The 27,796-nt window shown below is 39.8% G+C and overlaps 2 protein-coding genes across 2 annotated transcripts; both read right to left on the reverse strand.

The window, feature by feature from the left end:
- Positions 1-4,560: 4,560 nt before the first annotated feature.
- Positions 4,561-8,228, reverse strand: acer1 (alkaline ceramidase 1; the record flags this gene model as incomplete). The annotated part of the gene is made up of 6 exons (XM_083888150.1): positions 8,121-8,228; positions 7,913-8,027; positions 6,455-6,593; positions 5,139-5,276; positions 4,883-5,020; positions 4,561-4,738 (listed from the first exon to the last, which is right to left on the reverse strand). Exons 1-6 carry the CDS (start codon positions 8,211-8,213, stop codon positions 4,561-4,563), a joined length of 801 nt encoding a protein of 266 aa, XP_083744276.1. The 5' UTR covers positions 8,214-8,228.
- Positions 8,229-10,951: 2,723 nt separating this feature from the next.
- myo1f (myosin IF) lies at positions 10,952-26,411 on the reverse strand. The gene is made up of 27 exons (XM_083888373.1): positions 26,319-26,411; positions 25,267-25,356; positions 25,083-25,177; positions 24,910-24,997; positions 24,720-24,809; positions 23,707-23,838; positions 23,447-23,581; positions 22,737-22,869; positions 22,070-22,266; positions 21,878-21,958; positions 21,698-21,784; positions 21,174-21,260; positions 20,128-20,295; positions 19,290-19,375; positions 19,020-19,101; positions 18,802-18,908; positions 17,814-17,912; positions 17,574-17,718; positions 16,303-16,417; positions 16,033-16,202; positions 15,695-15,840; positions 14,314-14,460; positions 14,072-14,220; positions 13,926-13,988; positions 12,330-12,537; positions 11,671-11,831; positions 10,952-11,435 (listed from the first exon to the last, which is right to left on the reverse strand). The coding sequence occupies exons 1-27, from the start codon at positions 26,394-26,396 to the stop codon at positions 11,359-11,361; spliced, it is 3,216 nt and encodes a 1,071-aa protein (XP_083744499.1). The 5' UTR covers positions 26,397-26,411; the 3' UTR covers positions 10,952-11,358.
- Between the last annotated feature and the right edge of the window lie 1,385 nt (positions 26,412-27,796).

Consider the following 27,796-nt stretch of genomic DNA (forward strand, 5'->3'; position numbering starts at 1 on the left):
ATCAAGTGGTAAGACTCCAAACACAAAAAGGACATGACAAAATAGGAGTAATAAAGAGACTCTGTGACGCAACTGGCGTCACATTCTTCCAGTAATGGAGCCCCAACCTCCAAAGCCTGTCACACATGTATACGACCCTGATGTGTTGAAACACACATCGACAACAGTCGCTGAGCCACAGGTGGACAAGACACAAAAGGCAGAAAAGCATAATAGTGCTGAACATGCACCATCAGCACAATATCAGAGACAGACAAGTGCTGTAAAGTCTCCTGATGTACTGTCAGAGAAGTGCGTTGTGATAAAAGATAAAAACTTTGCTCAGCCTACTACTTCCATGTATTTCACTAGATGTGATAGAGTGTCTAAGCCAAATGCAAGATACTTAAACTAATCAAGACACAAGTCACTCACTGAACAACCAAGAGAAGTTACATTATTGTGTTTTGCATTTATTCACTGAGTTAATGTTACTACAGTGTAATGAAAAACATGACGATGATGCACTTTTGTTTTGGACATTTCATTTCTTGGTATACGCTTAATGCTGCCTGAATTGTTAATGCTTTTTATTTTTCTATTCTGTTCTAAAACATTACCTTCTCTTAGGTTGTTTTGGTTAAGGACCAAAGCTAAAGAAGGAGGATGTAGACAGTGGTTTGTTTACACTCTTTGACCACACTGTGTCGCTATATCTGGCAAGAGTCTCACGAGAGTTAAAGAGTTAACAACGGGACTTTGGTTGTTGTTGTGCACATGATGGCTGTATCTATGTGTCCCTGCAGACTCCTACAGAGATAAATAAACGATGTTCAACTATTCATATGACTAACAGTCATTAAACAACAAAACACAGAGTGTGAGGCGTTTCTCGTGTGCTCGGTTGTAGCTACAGCTACGGCGAATGGTGAGGCAGACTGAAGCTGCAGCTAGCGGTAAATACCGATGTATGAGTGGCCAGCTAGCATAGCTCCAGAACCAAACAACTACGAGTTCATTAGCAGCAGGAGCGCTTTTTTCTCCCCCTCTCTTCTGGCGACCAGAGCCCAGGAGTCATGGCTGCCCGCCGCCGTCTCCACTTCGCCACACGCAGAAGCCACTGTACCTGGTTCTCCATGTTGCTCCGGCCTCAGTGGATGTTGTATTTGTTGTTTACAGCGGCGTTTTGAGAGCGTCTCCCCTGCCTCCGCTCCTCATTGTGTGTCGATTTGACCGCGACGAATTCAAGCACTCTTGAAAGTGACCAATCAGAGCACAGGGAAGGCGGGACAGTCCCCGAGCTGCAAATACAATCAAAGCATTTACTGGGGGTTTTCTCGAGTGACAGCGGGCTCGTCCCAATGGATACAGCTCTGTTTCAATTGTAAAATGCACATGATGCTAATTGATTGATCTCGATTCAATTGTACGGGTGTCACACTCTGACTATTACCATTACTGTGACACATGCATTATCAGTTATCTTACTCCTGCAACTTGAAATACAAGAATTACTATGAGATGGATAGATAGATAGATAGATAGATAGATAGATAGATAGATAGATAGATAGATAGATAGATAGATAGATAGATAGATAGATAGATAGATATGATTAATTATTATTATTATTATTGTTATTATTATTAGTAGTAGAATAGAATAAATAAATACTATCCACTGAGGTTAAGAGTTGTCTTCGTCTCACCAACTATAGATGACCAAACCAAAAGATATGTTTTCTTTATACTTTATAAACAATCATATGTAGTTGTTTCAGCTTTGGTTTCCCAAGTGGAATCTGTTATCTTTGTACGTGGGTCTCTGTAGTCATTTTGTGCACCTCGGCTGCTTTGTTATGTTCCTATAGAGGGAAAAACAACATTTGATCACATTCCCAGATCTGTCTTTCTTCGTTAAGTGTCAAACTAAAACAACAAATGAAAAAATAATTCCCTCATGAAAAAAAACTAGGCAAACACTAATAAACATTATAAGTATTTCACTGTGTAATACAGTGGCCAAACCATAATGAATCATACATATAATACACAATATACATAAATACTCCTAAGAGTAAGTTAACAGATATTTGATCTCCTTGTCTTACCTCTCTTCTTACTTCAGGAGCTCATGGAAGCTCTTATGCAGGTGAAAGACATATTTCGCTTTCTTCACAAAGTAATAATGATTAGCCTCTTGTAGTAATCTTATATATATAGTTTTTATTCTATCTTAATTTACACCATTAATTAATTGATTATCCTTATCGATTGTTATTACATTTTATGTATTATTTTGCTATATTACTTATCGATTATAATTCATTTTGATTACTATAGAGGAGGAGGGCCTAGTATAAGCTATAAATGCTTTATCCCTCCTCCTGCATCTGTTTTTATCTATTGTGTATCGCATTATATATTATGCATTTTGTTGTTGTGCAAATAAATAAACAAACAAACAATAATCTAGATGTTGTCCTGGGTGAAACCTTCAGATGTCACTTGACATGTTTTGTTTTCACTTGACCTTGTGGTCCAACTCCAGCATCACAGACACTTTGCACTGAAAAGGCATGAGTTGAAACAGAATCATACATTATTATACAGGCCCTATAGGGTTAGAAGCATACACACATTAGTAAACAATAAAAAAGAAGAATTATTGTTCATTCTGCGTCATGATGCTTGAAGTGCAACCTTCACACACCGAGGGAACGTCATTATATCCAAGTGAACTACATGTCAAGTAAGAAACCAAAGATGGCTTTCTATTATCACTAAGCCAACCACCAGGGGGCAGGATATCACCGGCCACGTCAAACGTTCAGAAATTCAGTAAGCAAGACAAAAATTCAGGAATCGCCATACTTCATCTTGACAGCATAAAAATGTAGGTTTGTTTTGATTGTTTTGCTCCATGTGTGAAAAACTAACATTTAAAAATTCAGTTTTGTGAGATGAAATTTTACTTAATCAACCATGACAGCAAAACGTTGTCTTTTAATGAACAATGAAGAGTTTAAAAAAACATAAAGAAAAGTTTAAAAAAATAAAAATAAAAATAATAATGATAAAATAATATTTGTGGATTGTGTAGGACAATCTAAAGATGTCCTGTAGTTTGTAGAGTGTCGGTGTCAATTGAACAAAATTTGTGGGTGGACATAGGTTGAATTATTATTACAGCGTTTGATAAAAACAAAAGATGAACTTAATTATATATACAACAGCAAAGTGTGCAACTGTGCCTACATTTCTGATTACACATGTCCAATAAAATAACAATTAAATAAACAAGATGTTGAGAAACACTGTGTGTGTGAAGATGGAGGAATGTATGAGGATGTAAAAGGAGGCTTCAGAGTTGATTGCTCTTGTCTTAGAAAATGAAACGTGCAGTATGTCTTCTGATTGAATCATTGATTGAATAGATGTCACTGTTGAACACTGCAGAGCAGAGAAAGCTTGTGCATTTCTTTGTGTAAAGGAGCTATTGTTGTGTCATTGTGTCCTTCCTGAAAAATCTGGTGAATGCAGCCACAGTGTGCCTGAATATTCTCAAAACATCCCCTCATTATTCAACAAGAAAAGGCTTTTTCTTGAATTGGGCTCAGTCATACAAAAGAAACACATCTATATTGTAGCGTGGTATTTAAGTATTTTTGCAGAGACACGGACAAGCTGATTCCTTCACAATGTCAAAGAAGAGTTTGTGAAATGTTAAGAGTCCTGACTTTATTACAGTGTCAAATTAGGGGAGTTATTCTCTGACAAAACAAGGCAAACCCTCAGTTGAGGTTACATAGCTCAATCTAAGCCCATAGGACATACTGAGACATTATAACGCTTTATTTAAAGAGATTTCACTGAAGAATAATAGGTCACAAAAAACATACACAGGACACTGGTTTAATCTGTCACATGCAGAAGAAAATGTGCATTCATCGTATCTTGAAAATATTAGCCATTGATTTATACAAAAACACACACATGTTTATATATATATATATATATATATATATATATATATATATATTCATAGTGTCTTTAGACATTTTGTAATTTAATAAAACAATCATGAATTTCAAACTCATGATTTTTGACAGTCATTGTCATAAACAGTGTAAACTATCATCTCCCACACACATAAGTAGAAGTTCCAGATCAGTCAACGATGTAAAAACATAATCGTAACTTGAAAGGAGAGAGACTCAAAAAACAGGTTTGATTTTACATTAACGTCACTGCATAACTCCATAACTATAAATACGTCAGATATAAGTTAAGATGGTGTAGATGGTAAATTTGATGTGTAGATTATATATTATATTATATTATATTATATATATATATACCGTTTTTTAATCCACCCTTGGTGTAAACAAAACAATCCATTGTTTGTGTTCAGTCATGAAGTGAGATCAGGTTCTTGAGGTTTAAATTCTGGTTGGTGGGGACAGACTTGTTGCAGGGATTTGATTTAACGGCCGTCTGATGAGGTCTTTGTTGTGGTTTAGAACAGATTAAACACTGTACTAATGTAGTGCACCAATAGAAATGTTAAAACACAACCTCTTCAGCACTGTTTAAGAGTTTTAGAAGTGCTCTTCAGCACAATGTGAGGTAATCCAACAGCCCATTTATCACACGGCCAGTACTGAAGCCCAGGATGTGAGTACGGTATCTCGTAGTAGGCGTCCAGGTAAGCTATCAGGGTGCTGCCATAAGCCACCGCCATCACAATGAGAATGTGCCTGGAGGATACAAAAGATATGAAAATAGATATACTGTACGTGAGCGAGTCTTTGACAGAAACAACCCTATCTCATTGCCTCATAATGTTGAAAAGAAAAAGAAAAGAAAGGAAGCAAACGGGACATAACTAAGCCAGGACCTACCAGATACTGTGCAGGTAGCAGAAGTTTATCTTCTGCCAGAAGCTGCAGCCAAAACGGTCGCCGATCCAGCAGCCGATGGCGAGCACCCACAGAGCCACTGACATCTTGGCGAGCCGCAGAACCTTCTGGTCAGTGCAGCTGCACGAGAGAGAGAGAGAGAGAGAGAGAGAGAGAGTTGTTCATCATGATAATAAAAGAACAAACTGCACCAAAAATACTCTCAAAGGTGCCTGTAAAAGGCCCACTTTTTTCATACCATCTCATCTCGTTCACGAGAGTGTAAAGCAGATGGAGGCCGAAGCAGTTTAAGGCGTAGGCGTTGGCTGTGGGTTTGACAAACGAGGACACGGTGGTGATGCCGGTGATCAGCAGGACGAGCCGCGAAAATGTAGATCTGCGGTGGAAAAGACAGGCAAAGGTTTATGTGAGTGTTCTGTATAATGAGACACCCAGAAGGAAAGAGACGGAAAATGGACCGAGATGGACAGGCTGTCTTGCTCTTGTCCAAACCCTTGACACATCATCACTGTTTTAGCTTGCTAGAAAGTAGTGACGTATTTAGACTGTTATCAATCATTTCCATGTTACATTTCTGGATATCTCAATGCTTTATCCTTCAACATGAGAGCAGGGTACTCCCTGGACAGATCGCTAGTCCATCACAGAGAAAATTTAGAGTGTCCAATTTGCCTTATCCCCAAATCAGCATGTTTTTGGACTGTGGGAGGAAACCACAGTACCTGAAGAAAACCCACGCAAACATGGGGAGAACATGCAAACTCTATGCAGAAAGGCCCTTGTTCTGACTGGGTCACGAACCCGGGTGTTCTTGCTTCAAAGACAAGAGTGAGAGCCACTACGCCAACTGTGTGGCCCTTTGTCTAAAGAATATAAATTCACTCTTCACTCTCCTTTATGTCTAATTGTGCTCTCTGTATAACCTCCTGAGACAATTGATACACCTGCTAAACAGGTATTGTACAGTGGAAGTCATTGCTGCTGTTCCTCTGAATCAAACCGGTATATAAATGCATTGTCTCCTTTATGTTGAACACAGTGCCTTTTATTTGATAGGACCAGGTACTGACTTTGAAAATCAGCTGTGTTTAAGAGAGATTATACCCAAAACAACACTCTGGCCTCCTGACTCTCAGTTGAACCGATCTTGGTGAGGACAAACACAGTCCAACATATGAGTTTATTTAGTCAGGGCGGTGTTTCTTCAGGTGGCTCATGAAACTTTCATTCATCTTTTGCCCACCTTGTGGTTAAATATTAACAAAGACTTGGTGTAGCTCCAGTCCCCTCACAAAAGTGAGCACCCCTACCTGTCACGTTCCGGTGCAGACAGCAGCAACACAAGGTGTCTTTGGAACAATGACACTTGTAGGGGCTGTCAGCACAAACAGCTAAGGTTTCAGAGTGACGCTATGACATTGTATTTTTTTTTTATTGTCTTCTTATTATTGAAGGATAATTGAGCATGGGAAGATATGCTGTGCTGCGTTTGCTGAATAACAGCAGACGCAACACTTGTAAACAGTAAACCCACGATGTGTAAGGTTATCATACCTGTCTTTTATAAAAGAGGGAAACAGTTTGCGGGGAAACCAGATGGCATATCCCACTGCCAACACCCACAGGATTGACAGCTCGTCCAACATCTGGCCAACAAAACTCAGAGTCATGTGGAAATATGCAGAGAAAAGCCCTGGAAGAAGAGAAACCTTTTAAATGACAACAAGAAATGCTATTGTATTGAGTGCTTAGGAATATATAATAACTAAAACAGACATTTTGGGAATGTATCTAAAATTAAAGGTGCATTATGTAATAAACCTAAATCAACTGGCCATAAAATCCTCCTAATATGTCACAGAGACTCAGGAATAATGTTCATATAACAAACTGAACTCACCAACAACAACAGCACAGACAAAATATTTGCATTAAAATAAATATTTTGCAGACTGTAAATCATGTTTATGTTTTGAAATCATGTTTTGGCATGTGGCGCCACCTACCGCCGTCTACCAGTCATTCTAGGGACAAGTGTTGTGAATTAGCTTTAGCTAAAAACACCATGATGCATGCATCAGATGACTGTTCAAACTTGTCTATGTTTGATGTTGTTTATGTATCTGTCCATATCTTAATAAACCTTAATAATAATTGCAGTCAGTAGAGTCTCAGCTGCCGAGCAATCACGGGTTGCCAGTTACGTCAGAAAACGAAACCTAAAAGACCTCGGTATTTTGAATTTGAATGTAGTAACCGTTTTTGGCCACATTCTTACATATGGCGCCTTTAAAGGGTTGTTTGGCATTGGATCCGTTTGTACATTTAAGTTCTGTTTGATAATGGTTTAGCAGGGTTTCCCCCAGTGCATTATAAGCCCGACGAGCGCTCCCATGTGCAGGTGCCGATTGAAACCCGTCACACCATCAAATGCGTCATTATTACGGTTACATTGTTCTTGTCAATAAAGATGTTATATTTAGGGATACACCAATAGTTCGGCGGCCGAAACACAGCGAGCACACTGGGTTTAGCCAGCAGAAAATATCAGAAATTATGGATTTATAATCAAAACAATGGTGGAATTTTCCTTTTTAGTTGATTATTGGTTGACAAAGTAATACAAGTAATGAAATATTCAGTCAGTCAATAAAACTACATAATCCAATCAGAAACTGTTGGAGTGAGCGGTCATTAACAACTGCTGTCATTATCAAAAAAACAAATCTTTCTTTTAGTTTGTGCCACAGTGCTGGTGGAATTCAGGTTCATTTGGGGTTCATTACACTTGCCCACTTGGCCGTTACTGTACGGTGACATTTCATCGTCTGTCATTCTCAGACAAAGATGAAACTGAACCAACAACTCCAAACCACGAGGAGTTCATGTCTAACAGGCTTAGTGACTCATGTTCACGTGAGGAAAACTGATTTTCCTTGAAATTCCAGACACACGTCTGTAAGTATGTATGACACGAGTTATGGGTGAACTATGTAAGAAGGAGTGACTGACCAACAAAAAGCATCATGATCCAAACCACGTGGATGGACAGGCTCCGCTCCTTGGCGTAAGGATGCAGAAGGTAGAGCATGACGGGAGATATGATGAAGAAAACGAAGCTGCTCATCTGCATGAAGAAAACACAATGAAAAAGAATGAAAAAAATGCTACCTTAAATGGCAGCTGTGGGAAAACATGTTTGTCTCGATGTAGAACTTACAGTGTTGAAATATTCCACCACATGCTCCGAGTGTTTGTAGTTGTCTTCACACCAGTCAATTTCTGAGCTCTCGTAGGCAAAAACTCCTGCCATCTTCTCACTGGAGTAGACACCTGTGAGACAGAGAGGCTTCACCTGTATCTCATCTGTCCTCGACACAAGCTTTAAACTGTTGCTCAACATTTGGTTTCATGTAAATCCCTTTTTCCCCTTTTATTCAGAGTGGCGCCACACGCTCAAAGCAGCACACTACAATGCAGAGCTGAGCGTCTATCAGTGCATTTGTCAACGACTGTGAAGTAGAATAATGTTGTACATCTATGAAGAGCTGATTGTAAAGTTTCACATGCTAAAATAAACAACAACTTTTTGCCACATTAGCAAAAAAACATGTGAATTTTTTTTAATGTTAGTTTTGACCAGATTTACAGCAATATTTGTGAATTTTGTGATATTTACTTCTCTTGTGAAAATCTGAATAAAAAATCTAAATATTAAATATAAATGTTAAATGTTAAATATAATTAAATACATACTATCGTGCAACTTTACAATCGGCGCCTCATATACATCAGTGATATATACTATATGACTTCATAGGAGAATTCATAACTGGTCTGTTGACACTATGTCAAGAAAATGGGATCATCTAAATGTAAAACTAAAATAACTTTTACTCTCAACATTACCCAGTTACTGTTCTTCAAACATCACTTGTAAATGTTAATAAGCAGTTCCAGCCCTTTACAAGATTAGTGATCAAACACCTGTTTGGAGAAGCCATTTTTAAATAAATTAAAGATGTCCCACCCCCAAATTTGCTCTTATTAATGACTTACAACTGATATATTGTGAATCTAACATTTACACCATTTACTATTCAACAAAAAAATCCAATGACACCAGCTGTTTTTAAACGTATTATTTTCCCCAGAAAGTTATACGTCAATTAATAAATAAATATGACAAGGATTTACAGCGGTAGCTAATAATGAGACAACTGAATGAACACAGAAGACTTATAATTACTTTGTACCACAGATACACGCGCACTATACAACAGGAATAACAACAACAGGAATATTCTAGTCGCAGGTGTGAAGCAGCTTAACACATTCATTCATTTCAGTATTCATAAATGTGACTAAAAATCAGTGGAACTGAGAGTGAGACTGGACCGGCTCTTACCCCCCATGTCGCTGCTGCAGCCACAGCCTCCTCCGGTGCGTGAGTGCGGCTGCGGCTGCGGCTGCAGGTGGTGCGACAGGTGCGGTTCGTGGGCGGAGCTTCAAACCGCTCCTGATCCTGTGTCATCGAGGGGAAATGTCTGGAATGGACTGATTGTTTTTTTTTTGTTTTTTTTTTTGTCTCCAGACAAATACATAGCACACCGTTTATTTGTAGGTGTAGAATAATAAACACGTGCAAAGAGAATACCTGATGTGAGGCAATTACTGCAAACACAATACACATGCAGTCACTTATTAGATATGACAAATATTTAACAAACGACAGTGTATCGAATGTCATAACCGGACAAATGAGCTTTGTGCAGACTGATAATAGCCGCAGAATGGCTGCTGTAATTGCCTGTGTAATCTCAGGTCTTCTGTGGATGAGGAGGCTCAACCTGTGTGTCCATCTGTCTTTAATGCACCAGGTCAGCACTGCCGCAGATGGAGATTTCAAAATAAAAGCAGCCAGGCACACGTTATGTGTCCCATTTAAAACTAAAACAGAAAAAACCGTACTACCTGTAAAACTTTTCTTTTATATTTATTTAAATGTTTTATTAGCACCAATAATAATACTAAAAACTATTGAGTCGTCTTTCAACTCAAAGGTTGTGGGTTAGATTCCCAGCTCTGCTCCTCTCCCTGTCGATGTGCCCTTGGGCAAAACACTCAACCCCTCTAGAGTGCTGTGCTGGAAAATGTGCTGTGTGAAAGTGTGAGTGAATGGGTGTGAATGGCAGAACTGTAGTGTAATGCAGATTTAAAAGTACTACTGTATGTAATACAGACCACTTACCCATGAATATGGGTATAAAGGACAGCACCCACCCACAACATGGACTGTTTACACTCTTTACCTCAGGACGGAGGTACAGGAGTGCCAAATGCAGGACAACCCGTCTAAAGAACTCGTTCTACCCCACTGCCATCAGAATCCTGAACAGCTGAGCAGGACTACAATTGTCACTTTAAACCTGACACATGTCACTTTAAATCTGTTGCACAACATCTTGCACAACCAGTGTGCACTTTATGTACAGTTCTTCTTACTCATGCACATGTTTATACTTATTTCATGCATATATATTATTTTAGTTTTTTGGTAATATTTATTTTCTTTACTGTGCATATGACAATAAAAACTTTGAATCTTGAATCTTTGAATCTTGAATACACCCAGTGTTGGACACACTTTTATTAATAGCCTATACAAAAGCAGACATTTATTGACGGTGAGGGAATCACATTATTTTACAAAACAAATCCGACCACAAAGTGAAAACAATATGCAAAAGCAGCAGAATTCAACACTTGTAAATAATCACCGCTCTCTGTTTCACTGTGTCCAGAAACGATTCAGAAATCAATCGATTATAACTCGACCACGACAAAGGTCACGTCCAAATGTTGTTTCAAGTTCCGCCGTCTCTGTGGACGGCTGTGACTCGTCTGAGGCAGGTGTGTTATGGTGCAAAAATGTGAAAGTTATTAAAGACATGTTCGTTTATACCTGCAATTACTTGATATCACAGTGGTGACTTGCTCAAGAATACTGGTTTCAGGGTAAAAGCTTTCAGGTGAATATAAACAGTGGACACGTTTGAGGTCACTTTTCTTTCTTTTAAGCTTTGAGTCATTCTCGGCAAAGTAACCGTTCTAAGAAAAGTGTTGTGGAGCGGGTAGAGATCTTGTTGCTAAGTCATTATGAACAACATAGTCTAAGGCAACAGGAGACATGAAACCTGAGTCGCTCTTTGCAGGGGGATCTGAGTTTTAAGGCTCATGGTCATAACAACGAAGTTACCAGTGCTTAGCTTGTGCAGCACAATAAAATGTCAGCGGGGTCCAACTGCTTCACCGATCCTATTTCCGCTGGGGGATGAAGATCTACGATGCAACCGTGAGCCATTCCCTTTGTAACAGTACACGCTGTTTTTACACACAATTTCACACATTTCTCAACTAACTCGGACAAGTCCATGAGGATCCAGCAAGTCTCGGGGTCAAATCTTGTCCACATAGTTACCAGGGAAGAGGCCTTCCCTGCCTCGAATCCTGCCCGTCCACCAACCTGACTGATCTGCAGCGGGAAAAAAGCAGAGAGAAGACATTTAAAAAAAAGATATATTCATGTGGAGCTGAATGATTATTTATCCCAGTGTTTCCCCAATTCTGGTCCTCATGGACCCCTGTCCTGTAAAGATGTTTCCCCTGCTCCAACATCACAGATGAAAAATTTAAAACAAGATTGGGAAACACTGCTTTATCCTGATCTATTATTGTTTTGTATCTTTCTTTTCTCTTCATCCACACACCTTCTTTGACCAGGTCAAAGACTTCATTGGCCTCGAAGCTGATCTCGTCCGTGTCCTGTCCGACGTACTGATACAGCGCTCGACAGCGAGGCCCCGGGGGTCGAGGCTGTGGCTTTGGAGCTGGAGGAGGTCGCTGACTGATGCTCTGTCTCCTCTGCTTCCTGTGTCAAAGCAAAGAAATACATGACAAAAGGGATGGAGACGAGCAGGAAATGAGAGGAAGTGGAAAAGACTGACGACTGGTCAAACTGGGAGAGTTAGAGCTTGATTCATAAGAAAAGATTACAAATAAGATTTCCCATAAGCACTGACCTCACAGTATCCTCTTAAAGGGTAACAATCATTAACAACATCACATCATTTGCATACATTATCATTATTATTAAAATATCAAATTTCAATCCATTTAGAGCACAAACCTCCCAGTAAACTACTTTTATTTATAGTAATGATTCGTATTTCTCTTTATATTATTTTAATGTGATTGTGAAGTGGAAATAAACAGGATTTTCTTGCCTACTCATTCATTTGGGCTCACCGAGCCTCACCTTGTCGTGCCCTAACGACACAATAAACCTGTTTTTTTTTTTTTACTTATCAAGTCCAACCACACGTTTTGCAAACACCCCTTCAAGAATTGACTTTTATATTTTTCTCACCCTGACATGCCCTGATCAGGCACATTGAGGAAGTCCATGTTCCCTTGGTTGTTCTGGTTGTGGGCGGGGGCTCTGGGAGCTCTCTGGGAGCCCAGTTTGGGCAGGGCAGCGCTGGGTGGTCGGACCTGTTTGTGTGGGGTGGAATATGTGATGTTTGATGGTTGTCTGCAAGGTGCTCTGGAAAACTTGGCTGCTCCATTCTGGTGAGCTGAGGAGAGAGAGAGAGAGAGAGAGAGAGAGAGAGAGAGAGAGAGAGAGAGAGAGAGAGGAGAGAGAGAGAGAGAGAGAAAAAGTGCAGTCAAAGTGAAAACTAATCCCCCAAACTGGCTTAACACGTCAGTGTAACAATACAACTCAGATTTTCCCTCACTATTCCAGTTTACTGAGTCGGATTTGAAATTATGCAGTGGGTTTAAAATGGTCAGTAGTGGAGGAAGTGGTCACATTTACTCGGTAAGGTCACGAGGGAAACAAACTTCTACTACATGTGAATTTCTCAGCTCATTTTTTGTGTATGTTCAGCTCTGGTCTATAGATTGAGGTGCATCCATGTATCTGTATGTATGTGTTACAGTACATGTCTGCAGGCTGTGAGAACAATGAGGACAAACCTTTCTTTGTGTGGACATTTTGGCAAGTCCTCACAACTTTAAATTACTTTTTGAGGGTTAAAGATGCCATATGTAAGAATGTGGCCAAAAACAGTTACTGCATTCAAATTCAAAATACCGAGGTCTTTTAGGTTTGGTTTTCTGACGTAACTGGCAACCCGTGGTTGCTTGGCAGCTGAGACTCTACTGACTGCAATGATTGGTAGACTGCGGTAGGTGGCGCCACATGCCAGAACATGATTTCAAAACATAAACATGATTTGCAGTCTGCAAAATATTTTTTTTATGCAAATATTTTGTCTGTACTATTGTTGTTGGTGAGTTCAGTTTGTTATATGAACATTATTCCTGAGTCTCTGTGACATATTAGGAGGGTTTTATGGCCAGTTGCTTTAGATTTATTACATAACGCACCTTTAAGAATAGGTTAAGGATGGTGTGTGCTTTAATGTATATCCCCATGAGACAAAAATAAACCAGTATAGTATAGTATAGTATAAACAATAGGAGGATTTGATTTGTTATATTTTATTTATATAGGAAAACTGTTAGTATAATAAATGTTTGAAAGATCTAGTTTCCCAATCCTGGTCCTTGGGCACCGTCCTAACCAGCACGTTTTAGATCAGTGGTCAACAATTGGTGGCTCATGGGCCAAAACTGGTCAGCCAGCATCAGTATGTGGCCCGGCAGACAATTATTTTCTTATCTGCACAAAAATATGTTAATTTCATATCAAGTTCAGAGATTTTATTTTGAAAAAAATAGAATTGACAGCTAAACTAAATGTGTGGTTTGAGTTAAGAGAGTGTCCGCATTATTGTTAGTTTAAGGCACAACCGTGGATTTTTGTTTCTAACTGAAGACACCATCAAACCTGATAACAACCCACTCATTTGAATCAGGTGTGTGTGTAGCAGGGAAACATCTTAAACATGCAGGACAGTGGGTCCACAAGGATCAGGATCTCATCTAATGGAGTTACCTTTGCCGGCCGGATGGTTTCTCCCTCCACCATAAGACTGAGGAGCACCTTTCCTGGTCGGCTCTGATGAAACAAGCACACAGTTACAACAACATGTAGGACAAACAAGACTCATTCATCAATCTGTATGTTATTTTTGGACTTACTGGAGGACTTAGGTAGACCGTCTCCTACTGTGATAGTGAGGGTCTTCCCTCCAGGTTTGAGCTGGGCCAGGTCTCCTTGTCCCCTCTGAAATGCCACCACCCTCGATCCTCCTCCACCCCAGCCCTCCTTCTTCACTCTGAACTCCAGTCTGAGTCACAGAATAGTAATGTTAGTGTTTTGTGCTCCCAGTTTCTAAGAAAGAAAAAAACCAGGCCGTATGAACGTGAGTGTGTTCTTCTACCTGTCAGTGAAGGTGATGGTCAGTTTTCTCTTGGTAACGTCCTCGTAGCGTTTCGAGAGCAGGCTGAGGAGCTCGGTCTTAAAGTTGGACTCCAGCAGGCTGTCGTACTGAGCCTCATGCAGGATGAAGAAATCATCCTGTCTTGTACTAAAGGGACAAAACCAACGGTTTGTAAAGCAAAATGAATCAAAAACAAACAAAAACTTCAACATTTCTAAGGAAAAGGTTTGTGTGTCTGTTGGGGAATGTTCAGTTCTTATGTGAGCTTAAGTTTTAATATTTTTATTCTGTGTTCTCACGTTTACTGTAACTGTAATGCTGCTTTCTTGTCCAGGTCTCTCTTGTAAAAGAGATCAGTAATTTTTCAATAACAGATTCAAAGTTGGTATCTTCTAAAATGTATAGAGATGTCCTTCCTGAATTTTTTTGGGTTCATTTGAAAATAGTTTTCTTGTCATGTTGCCGTAAAACGAGCAAATGCTGTGATAAGATCAGTAACTCTGGAAGACGTTAATCTGTTTTTTCTAATTCAAACTTCTAAAACTTGTTAGAATGAAGACTTTTGTCATCCATAATTTTAAGCTACAATGTGCCACGTTTCTGTGTTCAAATATCTAAAAACTACCAGATTCTGCTTTTCATTTTACATGAGCCAAAATGTTTTTAACACTCCATAGAAATCTGTATTTCTAGTCATTTTGTTGACATCTCTGCAATCACAATGAGGAAAGGTAGTTGTTGCTACTACTAGTCAGCCAGTGTGTTGTCTTTTAAACCTACTTTATTGTGCATATTTGTCTCACACAGACAAGATGACAACAGTTCCCATGAACCCACACTGATTTCTAACATCACCAAACTAGGCTGTTTGTTGTTATGGCCGAGACAGTAGAAATGACAGTGTGTTTAAACTGAAAGCACATTAGGAAGTGAACGTTCACTATAGGACTATACTTTTAAGATTGGCTGATGCTCTGTTATGGTGATAGTAGTGTGTTGTGTTAATAATACAACCATAGTGAGCAAACTGTATTTGAACACTCTTTATCATGCATTTGTTTCTGCTGGTTACTTCAGTTCAGATTAATAACAGCAAACCTAAAACTTTTTCAAGAACATTAAAGATTGGCAAATGCACTTTTGTCTCAGGGTCATGATGTTTGAATTACACAGCTAAAATAAAACCCTGAATCTGTGTATGTGCACTTCAGTAGAAATGGTCATTCGTTGTATTTACTGTGGCTTCAGCAGCAGCTGCTTCTCACAAAGCAGCGGCTGATTGTTGACGTCTAAACAGGAAACTAGCTCGTGTATTTCTGCAACAGCACTGGCCACAAATGCCACAGTTGCATTAATAATCCCGTGTAAACTTCTGCCGTACCTGAGCGAGACGCCGCTGATGCTCTCAAACTCCAGTTTTCGTTTCAGCACCTCTTTTATCTGTCCCTTCTCAGGCCCTTTCTTCACCTTCTCTCGACCAATCAGATAGATGCCTTTGGGCGTCAAGATCAAATCTCTCTTGATAGACTGGAGTTGTGAAACAAAGCAAAAAAGAAAGAAGTGAGAACTGTGAGTAATGCCAGAAAGAGAAGAGGAGTGGGTATGTTTAGTGTTGTCTGACCTTTGTGTGCACTTAAAGAACACATTCTTGTTGATTTATCACATTTATATTTTTCAATTTTCATATAACTAAGAAACACACGATGCACAAAGCGTCACCTTGAACCTGCGATCAAACTTATTGACTGAATCGGCAAAGTCGATTCGCTCTCTCTTGGCCAGAAACTGCCTCAGCTCCGGCTTCTGCTCCAGACCCAGATAATCTCCGACAAAGTTCCTGTTGATGCTGTTCTTCCTCCGCTCCTTGGCGTTGAACAGGATGTCTGAAGCTGGGTGTCGCAAGAGTGGACAAACACTTATAGAGTTAAACCTTGAACCTTGAACAAGGCAGCAACAGCGTGTGTGTGGAGAGTGTTTGTTTTGACTTACCCTCCTCTCTCATTTGTTCATACTTCTTCCTGGCGATGTATCTCCTCCAGGATTTCTGGATGATCCTGGCAAAAGTGTCAAACTTCCTCTCCCTCATCTCCTCAAGTAAAAACAGCTGAAGAGCAAAGAGCATAAGGAATGTATCATTCATTCATTCATTGATAAATATCTTTATTTTAAATGTTATGCAATTATCTTTTTTATGGTATTTGTTTTAATAAAAGGTCATTTGAAATACAATACATGTAGATATTTAATGTAATCTGGAATAACTGGCATCCAGAAAAAAACATGAACATATTTGTTCTGTTATTATTATTTGTCCATTACTGTGTTGTGTTTTTAAGTTATAACATGTACACTAACAGTCAAAAGTTTGGAGACACTTCCTCATTCAAGTAAACGTGTGTCCAAACTTTTAAACGGTAGGGTATTTATATTTTTGGGAGGTATTTAAGGGTTTTAGTTTTGGTCTTAGCTTTCTTTTTCAAAATGATTTATTATTATTATTTTGCGCTGTCAGAAGCTGAGGGAGAAACAGTTTTGCTTCAACACGAGTATTTTTTTTCACAAATACCACATGAAATGACAAATAACGGATCTTGATCTTGAACATCACATTACCCTCCAGTGTCTCTGGATGGTGATGAAAATCAATATTTTTTGGTCTCGATCAGAAACAGAATTTTTTCCCCCTTATCAAGTTTTTGATAATAAGTGTTCTATATACACATCAACATGTTTAGGAATTCATGAAGTCATTATTTACATCCCCAGTCTTTATATCATGTTTACCCTTAATGCTCATGTTTATACGTCACATATTCAGGCTTTAAATTAGTTCTAGTTCTATCTTATGTGTTGTTGAGTTAGTTAATCAAGTTATGATTCATTTTATATCACATTTTAGTAATGATATAACGTAGCAATAACAAAAGGTCGAGCCAAGTGAACTTTGAACTGTGACATATTTCCAAATTTCCTAAATTCAATCCAATTATAAACATTTTGAGTACTTTTTGCTCAGGTGTGTTTATATAATTGCCTAGGTTGTGCTGAAAAAATTATATAATACACTCTATATTGCACATTCTTATTCCCTCTGTATACACTGTACTATAAACATAGTAATGGAAAAACACAGCCAAAATGCTCTGTGTTCTAAGGGTTAATGCAGATAATTGTTACATGGAAACAGAGCCATTTCAGAAACAACACTAAGATTTGTTTGACCCAGAAAGAAAATAGTGTAAAAGCTTTCTTTTTTTTACCGATTCGGGATTCTTGACAAAGACCTTGGTGCGTCCCATCTGATACTGGTCATTATCCATGTTGACAGAGCGGAGCAGGTGCAGGACCCCCTGCTGCTCGGGACCCCTCCAGCCCGGCCATGTCTCCGCTGTCAGAATGGCATACCTGCATTGTGCACACACAATAAATGTCGCTACTTGTGTGACAAGCGCAGAGAAATGAACGCACAAGTTAAAAAACACACACGGGATCAGACTCACCTCATCAGAAACTTACTGAAGAGCCTGCGATACGCAAACCCAGCCCTCCTCACACGTATGTTCTCCCGAAGTCCCAGGTATTCAACCTGATGCCGAGCCCTGAAAACAGAGAGCAGTTCCCATTTTCTTTTACTATACAGCAGCTTTTACTATACACTCCCCACAGCCACTTTATTCTGTACACCTGTTCACTCATCAGCCAATCACGTGACATCAACATGTACAGTAGACATTGTCAAGATGACCTGCTGAAGGTCAAACTGTGGATTGTAATGGTAAATTCAATTTCTTTGTCTCAGAGCTATAACAGCCCACCACCCTATACCTGCCCAACACAGAATACCACGTCCTTTTGTGTATTGTATATTGTGTAATCAGAATGTCTAGACTGAACTTGCACCTTCCGACAACATCCGCAGGGAGTCGGCTCCCTGATGCCGGCACTAGACAAAGAGGTGTGAAAACATGGCCTGGAAAGGCAGACTCCTTTGTCTATTGGAGGAATGCGAAAGGGGAGTTGCTCAGGTATAAATGTGGGTGGCACACTATGCTCAGGGTCTTTTCTCCAGCTAGAATCACTCCTGTGAAGATTGACCTTTTCCTTGCAAAGAAAATAAAACCTTGTCACCGGCAGAAGTTCTCTATTTCATTCTTCACCAGCAGTAGAGAATTTCCACAATCATATCGGAATTGAGAAGGAAATTATTGAGATGACATTAAAGAGTCAGACAAAATGGTCAGACTGAAATGTTAAAAGTCAACAGTATCTTAAATAAAACAAACACTTGTTCCAACAAAGGTGTGCAGAAAACCATCTCTAAACACACAACCCTTGGATCAGATGGTCTACAGAAGCAGAAGACCACACACAAACTTTAGGTGTCCTGGAGTACCTAATTAAATGGCAAGTAGTGAATATTAGACGATACCTTTTTTGTTTGTTTTTTCATGTTTGAATGTGTAAGTGTCTGACAGTGACGCCGCTGACCTGCTCTCCTCCCAGTCTTTAGGCCTTTTGGTCTCATTAGGTTTGATACAGCGGATATAATGCGGCGTGCACTTCATCAGGGTGTTCACCAGATCGTTGGCTTGTTTCTGTTTGAAAAAAAAAAAAAAAAACAGCAATGTGAAATCAAAGCAGCGCTGACAAAAAAAGGAGCAGAGCAGCCGATCTGTTTCAGACAGACAGGTGGTTTTAACTCTCACCTTGATCTTGGAGCTGGCTGTGGTTGGCCTGCTTTTCTTATCAGTGTTAAGGTTTTCAGGGAACAAGCTACGGATGAAGTCACTTGAGAGAAGAAATTATATTTTACAGTAAGTAAGTGTGTGACACACACACACACACACACACACACACACACACACACACACACACACACACACACACACACACACACACACACACACACACACACACACACACACAAACACACACACAAACACACACACACACTGAGATGAATGTAGGAGACTCACTAGTCACTGCTTTGCATGAGCTCTATGAGATCAGGGAAAAGCACGTCCCGGTTTCTCTCACAGAAGCCGACGATATCGTACGACACCTGCGATCACACCAAAGACGGAGTTTAAGTCAGTGTATCAACCATTATGTAACCATAAATGTATTATTATTGCTTTGCTCCAGTCCTACCCCTATTTTTCAACTTAAATCAGGTGTCTAGGATTTTCTAACAAAACAGAACTAGAGAGTACTGCATCATATTACCATAAACACAACAACAATTCCCCCCTTCCTCTTCTCTATGTCTTGAAAATACAGTATTTTTAAGCATTTTCTTAAACTGAATAATAGTTCTGCTTTCTTTGATTTCAACTGTTCCACAAAGTCACGCCACAAAATGAAGGTTTTCAATATTCTTCGAATTAGTACGGACATAGCCTTTGTTTAAATCGTCTCTGTCAACGAAGACATTTTGAATGTTACCAGGAAGTAAATGATTCTTTGCTTTTAACACAAAACGAGCTGTTCTAAACTTAACCAAATCCATAGACGGAAGACAATCGGTCTTCAGAAATAGTATGTTTCTGTTTTACCTATATCCAACATGATGTACAATTCTAAATGCTCTTTTTTGAAGTATACAAAATGGATGCAAATTTGTTTTATAGGCATCCCCCAATACCTTCCCACAGTAAGTACATTAGTACACGAATACAAGTGAGTAATATAGAATGTACAACACTCTTTGTGAGTGCATGTGTGTATATGTATACATACATATATATATTCTTTTTTTCAGATTGCAGTTAGTAACTAACCAACTAATTAATGACAGTGAAAGAGTCGATTTACCTTTCCAGCGTAGTGATGGACGACAAAGCCGGCGTTCCAGTTGTTAAAGTGTTCATGTGTCCCCACGGCGGCCTGCAGCTTCTGTAGCAGAGTGTTGTCTGCGCCTTCTCCTTTGGCGTGCATCGTGGCACACACGTCATCCAGCACACTCATTATACCAGGAGGGTTCTGCAAGAAGAGCATGGTGCAGATGAATTTATATATGTCTCCATTTATATAAAAAATATATATACATGTTTTTCGAAAAGGTAACAGTTAACATTACAGAACAGAAAAAAAGAGTTAAAAATAAAGGTAAGGTTAAAAAAAAAAAAAAAAGTAATATTCTAAGTAATATTGGTATTGGATGGTATTCCATCTCATTTCTATAGTAATTAAAAAAGAAATATGTTTTCTTGTAACATTGATGGTTGTAATTAACACCAACCCATTACCTGCACGTGACTTTCAAAATAACATATTACTGTCATATTATCTCCTTCCATGATTGTATAGCTAAATACTCCTAATACTCCTAATACTCCTAATAATAATAAGACCTTCCTAATACAAAACCATTATAACACTTTTACCTTGTTGTTTTTTTATATTTGTGAAAGTGTTATACATTCATATTAAAGCAGAAATGTAATTATTTGATGTCAAGTCAATACATGTACTTAACAAATATTAGTTTAATAATAAAAACATAAAAATGTCTTAAATGAAAGCCTGTTCCCCCTAAATCTGACCAAGTTCATTTATTTTATCTATATCACCTTTATTTAACCAGGTAATTCAATTGAAAACCAGTTCTCATTCCCAATGACGACCTGGCCAAGAGGCAGCACAGAAACAGGACAGACAATCAACAAAACAATGTTAAACCATGTATAGCATGTATAACATGTATGACGTGAAAAAAGATAAATGTTAAATACAGGTGCAATGAACTGAGTTTCAGTGTTGGTTGCAGATGATTCCATTCTTATGCGACAGAAAACTTGAATGAGTGACCAAAAGTAATGCAGGATAATAAGGTTGCTGTGTTAAAGTTAGGAGCTCACCAATTTATTTTCAATGAGGTCGCAAACAATCTTGTTGTTGAAGTACTGAATAGGAGTCCACTTGATGCCCTCCTGAACGTACTCTTCCTATAAGAGAAAAGAAAGCAGAGAAGAAGAAAAGAAGAAAAAAAGAAAAGAAGAAAGAGTGAAACACTTCACCCAACCATTCATCCATCTTCTACTGCTTATTCTTCCACATGAGGGTCATGGGGGGGTTGCTGGTGCCAATCCCAGCTTACATAGGGAGACTCTGGACAGATCGCCAGTCCATCACAGGGACACATAGAGACAAATAACCATCCACTCTCATTCTCACATCTACGGTCAATTTATAGTGTCCATTTAACCTAATCGCCAAATCTGCATGTTTTTGGACTGCGGAAGGAAACCGAGCACACATTGAGAGAATCGCCTCAAACATTTTCAAACTTAATAAAAAAGAATCTCAAATGTTATCCTCTAAAGAACAGAGATTCAGAATCAAGAAATACAAAGTGAGCGACGTAGCACTACATGTGCATTACCTGCTCAGCTTTCAGAGTAAGTTCAATGAAGATCTGCTGCAGCTTCTCATTCACAAAGTTGATGCAAAACTGCTCAAATCCATTTCTCTGCAGCGGGAGAACAAAGTCCGGTCAGATAATCGCACACAATAAGAAACAAATGAACTGTGCTGCACCAGCTGTGAAATTAAGAGCACAAACCTGGAATATCTCAAAGCCATAAATATCAAGTACTCCGATACTGAATTCTTGATGTGGTTTCTGGATGGCTTTATTTATAGCCTGGAGGAGATGGACAGAGTAAGAGTAAGAGGAGATCAATTAAGGCATTCATCACAACCTGTATAGAAATCTTTAAAAAAGATAGTTCTGATTTTCTCACTGCTGTTGTACCTCAACCAGATAGTCAAAGAGTCGCGTGTAGAGAGCTTTGGCCAGAGCATCTCGAGTGTATGTGGCTTGTTCCTGGTTCAGGGTCACATTAATGGACTCAGACATCCCTCCCCACTTTGAATCCATCTTCCTGCTGGTCAGCTTGTCCTGCAGTCGGTTGGGATCGATGCCCAGCAGATAGGCGGGGAAGGCCAGCACTAGATTGTGTTTCAAAAGCATAACGTTAACCCTAACCATAACCCTAACTGGAAAAACATACAATAGATCAACTGTGTCAAAAATGAGGCTTATGATGAAGTGAGAGATAAAAAGTTCTCGATGATTTATTTACAATGTGTCTGTTTTTGATGTAGTGACTTCTGATTTACTCTTATCTATTTAGGAGTAATTCATGTGTGTCTGCTGTATGCATGAATGAGAGTTTACATATTGTGTGTGTATGTGTGTGCTTCAGGTATTACTCATGTTGGGGTCAATGGGGACAAAAAGCAAGTTCCTGTAATGTGACTTATTTCGATAAGACAGATAAGTCAGGGTGAGGGTTACAGTACAATAGTAGTAGTTGTGGTTAAGGTTGAAGTATGTCTCCAGGAAATGAATGCAAGTCAATTAAATGTCCCCTGAAGACATAAAAAACAGACTTTGCATGTGCGTGTGTGTTACTCACAGTCTGTGCTCTCCACCTTTCCATAGTTGCCTGCCTCAATGAAGCTGATGTTTCCCATGTGCAGGATGCCTGCGATGATCTGCAGCACCTGAGCCTGGATGTCACCTGGGATCCCAATCACCTGCATGGCTTCCTGAAGGCCACGGAGGAGACAAGTAGGGGTTTTAATTTAGGCTTTTAAATTAAAAGTGTTGAGGGTAGAAGGGGGGGTTTTCTTTTCCTCAGACGGGGTTGTTCCATTTAAGAGGGACAACAATAATAATAATCACGGTTGATTGTCTCTATGTGGTCCTGTGATGGAGTGGCGACCTGTCCAGGGTGTACCCCCTCTTTCGCCCTATGTCAACTAGGATTGGCACCAGTGCCCCCCGTGACCCTCATGTGGAGGATTAAGCGGTAATATTAATGAGTATTAACTATATGCAAAGACATGTGCAAGATGAACAATATAAAAACAAGATGAACGACCACTGTAGACTACACAAGAAAGAGAAGAAAATATAGTAAATGCAACATTGCTGTAAAACACCAAAAAACAAACACAACAAACAAATGAAGAACAACAACAACGACACTAAATAGAAGTTCATGCAAAAGTGAGAACAAATGACAAACTTTGTGAAGTAAAACAACAATTTTGGGACACCTCTACATACAAACCCCTGCTCTGAGGTGAGGTTAAATAGAGTTTACTCTCTCAGAATATGTACCATAGTCTCCTGGAAGTCTTTGCTGTCATTGGTCCCGTCCACCTTGTAGGTGCCAGACTGGTTGAGGTAGTAGTAGTAGTCAGGCGTCATGATGCCCAGGCCTTCTTTCTGCTGAGCGTTGGTGCCCTCTATCAGCTGGAAGACAACAGTGCAGGTAGAAGAGGGGTCATTTAAGCAGTGGTACTTATCAATTTAGGGATTTTTCCACGGTTGTTCTGTGACAGATGTGTGACTGTGCTCGTCTGTCATTAGTGTCTGACCTGATAGTAAACGTGGAAGTTCCTCTCACTCTCATTCTGGTTCACCACCCTCGACTTCTCCAGCAGGAAGTTTGAGATTTTTCCGCCATCTGGCTCTCCTCCTCTGCTGAACTGAATTTCAAAGTATTTCCCCTGATAGATACAAATCATCAGAGTCAACAATCTGAGGTGACAACACACCGTCAGCTGTCAGACTGGTCAGACTGTCTGCGGCTGCAAAGCACAACAATGTGCATTGTGTGTTCAAATCTACATTTTGAGGTCATACCTTTTTTACCTGCAAAGTATATGTATTTAGCAGCTGTGTGCTGATGTGCATGAGAATACCAATACCAATGGAAGTTTTAGTGTTTATTAAAAGTCTGTTTTGTCAACGTGGGTTTTGTATTATTTATGTGCTTATTAGTGTAATACGTTTTTTTCTTCTTCTCTCTCTTTACTTCTCTTGTGTCTGAAACTTTAAGTTTTGTTTGTGCTGCTACCTGTCTTCACCAGGTCTCCTTTGTAAAAGTAGTTCTTGACTGTTTTTGGCCACATTCTTACATATGGGGCCTTTAATTAGAAAAGCACTCGGAGAACGCAGACTTCCGTCAAGGCAGCTCAGGGCGTACAAAAAACACCTTGCCGGCACGCCTAGGTCAGACAGCGAGTGTTGTAACCAGTGATAACGTCTACGGATCACCAACATTTAATCACTTGTTCCTGGTCCCATTGAGGACAGTTCCTGGAAATGTTATCAAAATCCATCCGTGACCTTTCGAGTTATGTTGGTCACAGACAGACAAACAAACTCCAGCGAAAACATTATACCACCTTGGTGGAGGTCAATAATAACAAGGCAATCAGAGATGGCAGACTTCACCCCATTCGCATAACAAGCCTCTAGCGGCCTCTGTTGTCATATAGGCAAGTGCAAGTGCGGAAGCACAAACAAACAAACAAACAGACACACAGAGCCACCAAAAACAAGTAGCAACAGCAGCAGCTGGTGCTGAACTAAAGATGATACTCACAAAACGGCTGGAGTTGTTGTTGCGCACAGTCTTGGCGTTACCGAAGGCTTCGAGCAAAGGATTTGACTGCAGGATGATATCTTTCACGTGCTGCCATGCACACACACACACACATACACAAGGTGAGACACAGTAGAATCCACAGCACACACCACAGGGGGTTTTTGAGGAACAGCGTCACTGTCTCTACCTGCACTTTCGATCCTCCTCCAGATACTTTGGAAATGTAACCCATGATGTATTTGGCCGCCACTGTCTTCCCTGCACCACTCTCACCACTAACACGACACCACAACAGAAAACACATGAATGCACAAACTGCTTCAGTGTATGGTGTCAGAAAACAACACAAGACTCACACACCTGATGATGACACACTGGTTTTCTCCATCGATCATCATGTTTCTGTACATGTTATCGGTCAGGGCGTAGATGTGAGGCGGATTCTCGTACTGGGCCTGAGGAGAGATGGGATCCATGGTCGGGTTACATTAAACTGTAATGTCGCTGGTCCACAGGAGGTAAAATGAAGAGGACTTTTACTCACTGCTCCTTGATAAATTTCGACTTCTCTGTCTGTGAAATAGGGCATCTGTTTGAAGGGGTTAACTGATATCAACACAGGGCCGATATAAGTCTGAACAGTGAAGTCAAGGATTATTATGGAGGATTATCATTTCGAATAAGATCTAAAATCAGTATTTAAGACACATCACAACAACACTGTACACTCTTAGAAATAAGGGTTCCAAAGGGTCCTTCTACAAGGGCTGAGGTTCTACCTGGAACCATTTCCTTCTGAAAAACCTTTTCCCGAAGAAAGGGTTTTTCTTCGAACTAATGGTTCCAGTAAGAACCGTTTTGATCCAGAGAACCCTTTAAAACCCCTTTCATGAATAGAGGAGGACAAGCCAAAGAATCTTATATGGTTCTACTTAGCACTTTCTAAGAGTGTAGCTGTTCTCACAATTCCAGTTCACGGGTTCTGGGTCAGACATGTTCACAAGGAGGAGGAGAATGTTCAGATGATGAGGAGGTGAGATCACATCATGCACATCATGTCACAATAAAGTATCCACATGGCTCCTTCACCGTCAGAGCTGTTTTCTTCTTTGAGGGGAAATTACTCATTATGATTAGTGAGGATTTAAGTCATTAGCCATTAGTAATAGTCAGACCCGTCAGTAAAACTGTCAGAGTAGTTTCACATGAGGTGATGTCCTCGCAAGGAATTTATTTATTTATTTATTCTTCTGTCCTTTGTCTAAATATGGTTTTAAATTTCAGCCGACCTCCAAGAAGAAGTGACTTCTGAGCAGTTGAGTCACTCAGTGAATGCAGAAGAGGAAGAGTGAATTTCTCAAGCCCATAAATGTTGAACTGGTATATTGTTGGGAGATGCTGGCGTGCAACACAGTTGATGGAAGGAAATATGTTTGATTAATCAGTTCCACCATGCTTCGATTTCTTAACGTTGGGTGCGTTTCTGCAATAAAAGACGAAACGAGGTGTGAATCTGGTAAAAAAACACTAAGGCAGGTAGTTGTAAAATGTTAAAATGCCCTAAAAACTAACAGTGATTGACAGCCTGTAGGATACAAAGATGTAGTCGTCCATGTATCTCTTCTTGAGGTTTTCCACGATGGCGTCCTCAGTGATCTTGGACAACAGGACCATGTCGTCCACGCCGCTCTGCTTCACATTTTGACTCTGCCAGTGATACTTCGCCTGAACCAAACACCACAGAGACAAACAAAGAATCCATACATGCAATTTATTGACATGTTTTATAATGACTATTATTATTAAAAACTATTACTATTTCTTATGGTAGCACAACTACTTCTTGGAAGCTGTCAGACAAAGATGCAGAGATGTTGTACAGTCAGTGTCTGCAGAAGTTACAAGGATTTTTGTATTTCATAATTATAGAACTGAGCAGAGGCTGATGCAGAAGTGCTCAACATTTCTAGTTAATAACAATGTAGCCACACAACAGTGGATTATTAAAAGACAGTGTCTCGCATATTTAATAATAACACAATTTTAATCCCTGTATGTGACTTTGAATGAACACTAAGCTACGTAGATTAACAGCTTTAATGACAACTCACCCCATAAGAAGAAAGAAGGTTAATAAGAGTTTTGGGGAGCTAGTGTCATGTCATCATTTCAGACATATCTACTGTCCAGTTATTCTCATGTCCTGCTCTTTTTCGGCTGCTAAATAATCCCCCAGTTGTTGTACGTAAACTCTGGAGAAAGTTTTCAACAATGAAGTCTGCTAACCTTTATGCTAGCGCGTTAGCATAAAGTCGGCTAGCTTAAATGCTAACGCTAACGCATCCGCATAGCAGAAGTGCGCTTGGCGGCCGTCCACATGACCAGAAGCCTCTGTCTACGTTAAGAGGTAAAGTCACGATTTAGTTCTTCTGCGTTTTTTCCCTTTCCATCGTCATTCAATAGTGAACACACCGAAGCTTCTCCAAGCACCAATGAGGATCGGCAGCTGCATATTCAAGCCTGCAAGTCATTTTTTATTTAGTGTGTTTTCTCTATGACGAGCAGCTGATTGGCCGAAAAAAACAACAAAAGCACTGGAATGTTGTGATATCACCACACCATAAATAGGAAGCGATCAAACATCCATCCATCCATCTACCGCTGTATCCTCCACCGGAGGGTCTCGGGGGTGCTGTGCCTATCTCAGCTGACATAGGTGAAAGGTGAGGTACACCCTGGACAGTTCATTGAAATACAAAGTTTATGGTTTTAAGACCCAAAATACTGTGATTTGAAGCATTTAATGGCTTCTTCTACACCAGTGTTTCCCAACCCTGGTCCTCAGGGAACACTGCCCTGCATGTCTTAGATGTTGCCCTGCTCCAACACACCAGGGTTGGGAAACGCCGTTCTAAACGTCAACTTGCACAATTTTGAAAAAAAAAAAGTTCTTTGTTTACTCGGTTTGCGCTGGGCCTACTTGTTGCTGATTTAGCCGTGGCGGATCAGACAAATTTTGTCCTCTCACACCAATGACAGGAAGTGAAGGAGCTGGTTGATATTTCAGCATGTTT

The sequence above is a fragment of the Microchirus variegatus genome (genome assembly GCF_963457635.1).
Source record: "Microchirus variegatus genome assembly, chromosome: 4".
Taxonomy (NCBI): Eukaryota; Metazoa; Chordata; class Actinopteri; order Pleuronectiformes; family Soleidae; genus Microchirus; species Microchirus variegatus.

What these genes read in the sequence shown, in the direction of transcription:
- myo1f (XM_083888373.1), bottom strand. Translation starts at nt 26,396, where the DNA reads ATGGTCCTGTTGTCCAAGATCACTGAGGACGCCATCGTGGAAAACCTC. An exon ending in ACCTCATTGAAAATAAATTG is followed by an intron (nt 20,296 to 21,173) that starts GTGAGCTCCTAA and finishes CTCTTCTTGCAG; the next exon opens with AACCCTCCTGGTATAATGAG. An exon ending in CGGTCTACCTAAGTCCTCCA is followed by an intron (nt 13,989 to 14,071) that starts GTAAGTCCAAAA and finishes TTGTTTCATCAG; the next exon opens with AGCCGACCAGGAAAGGTGCT.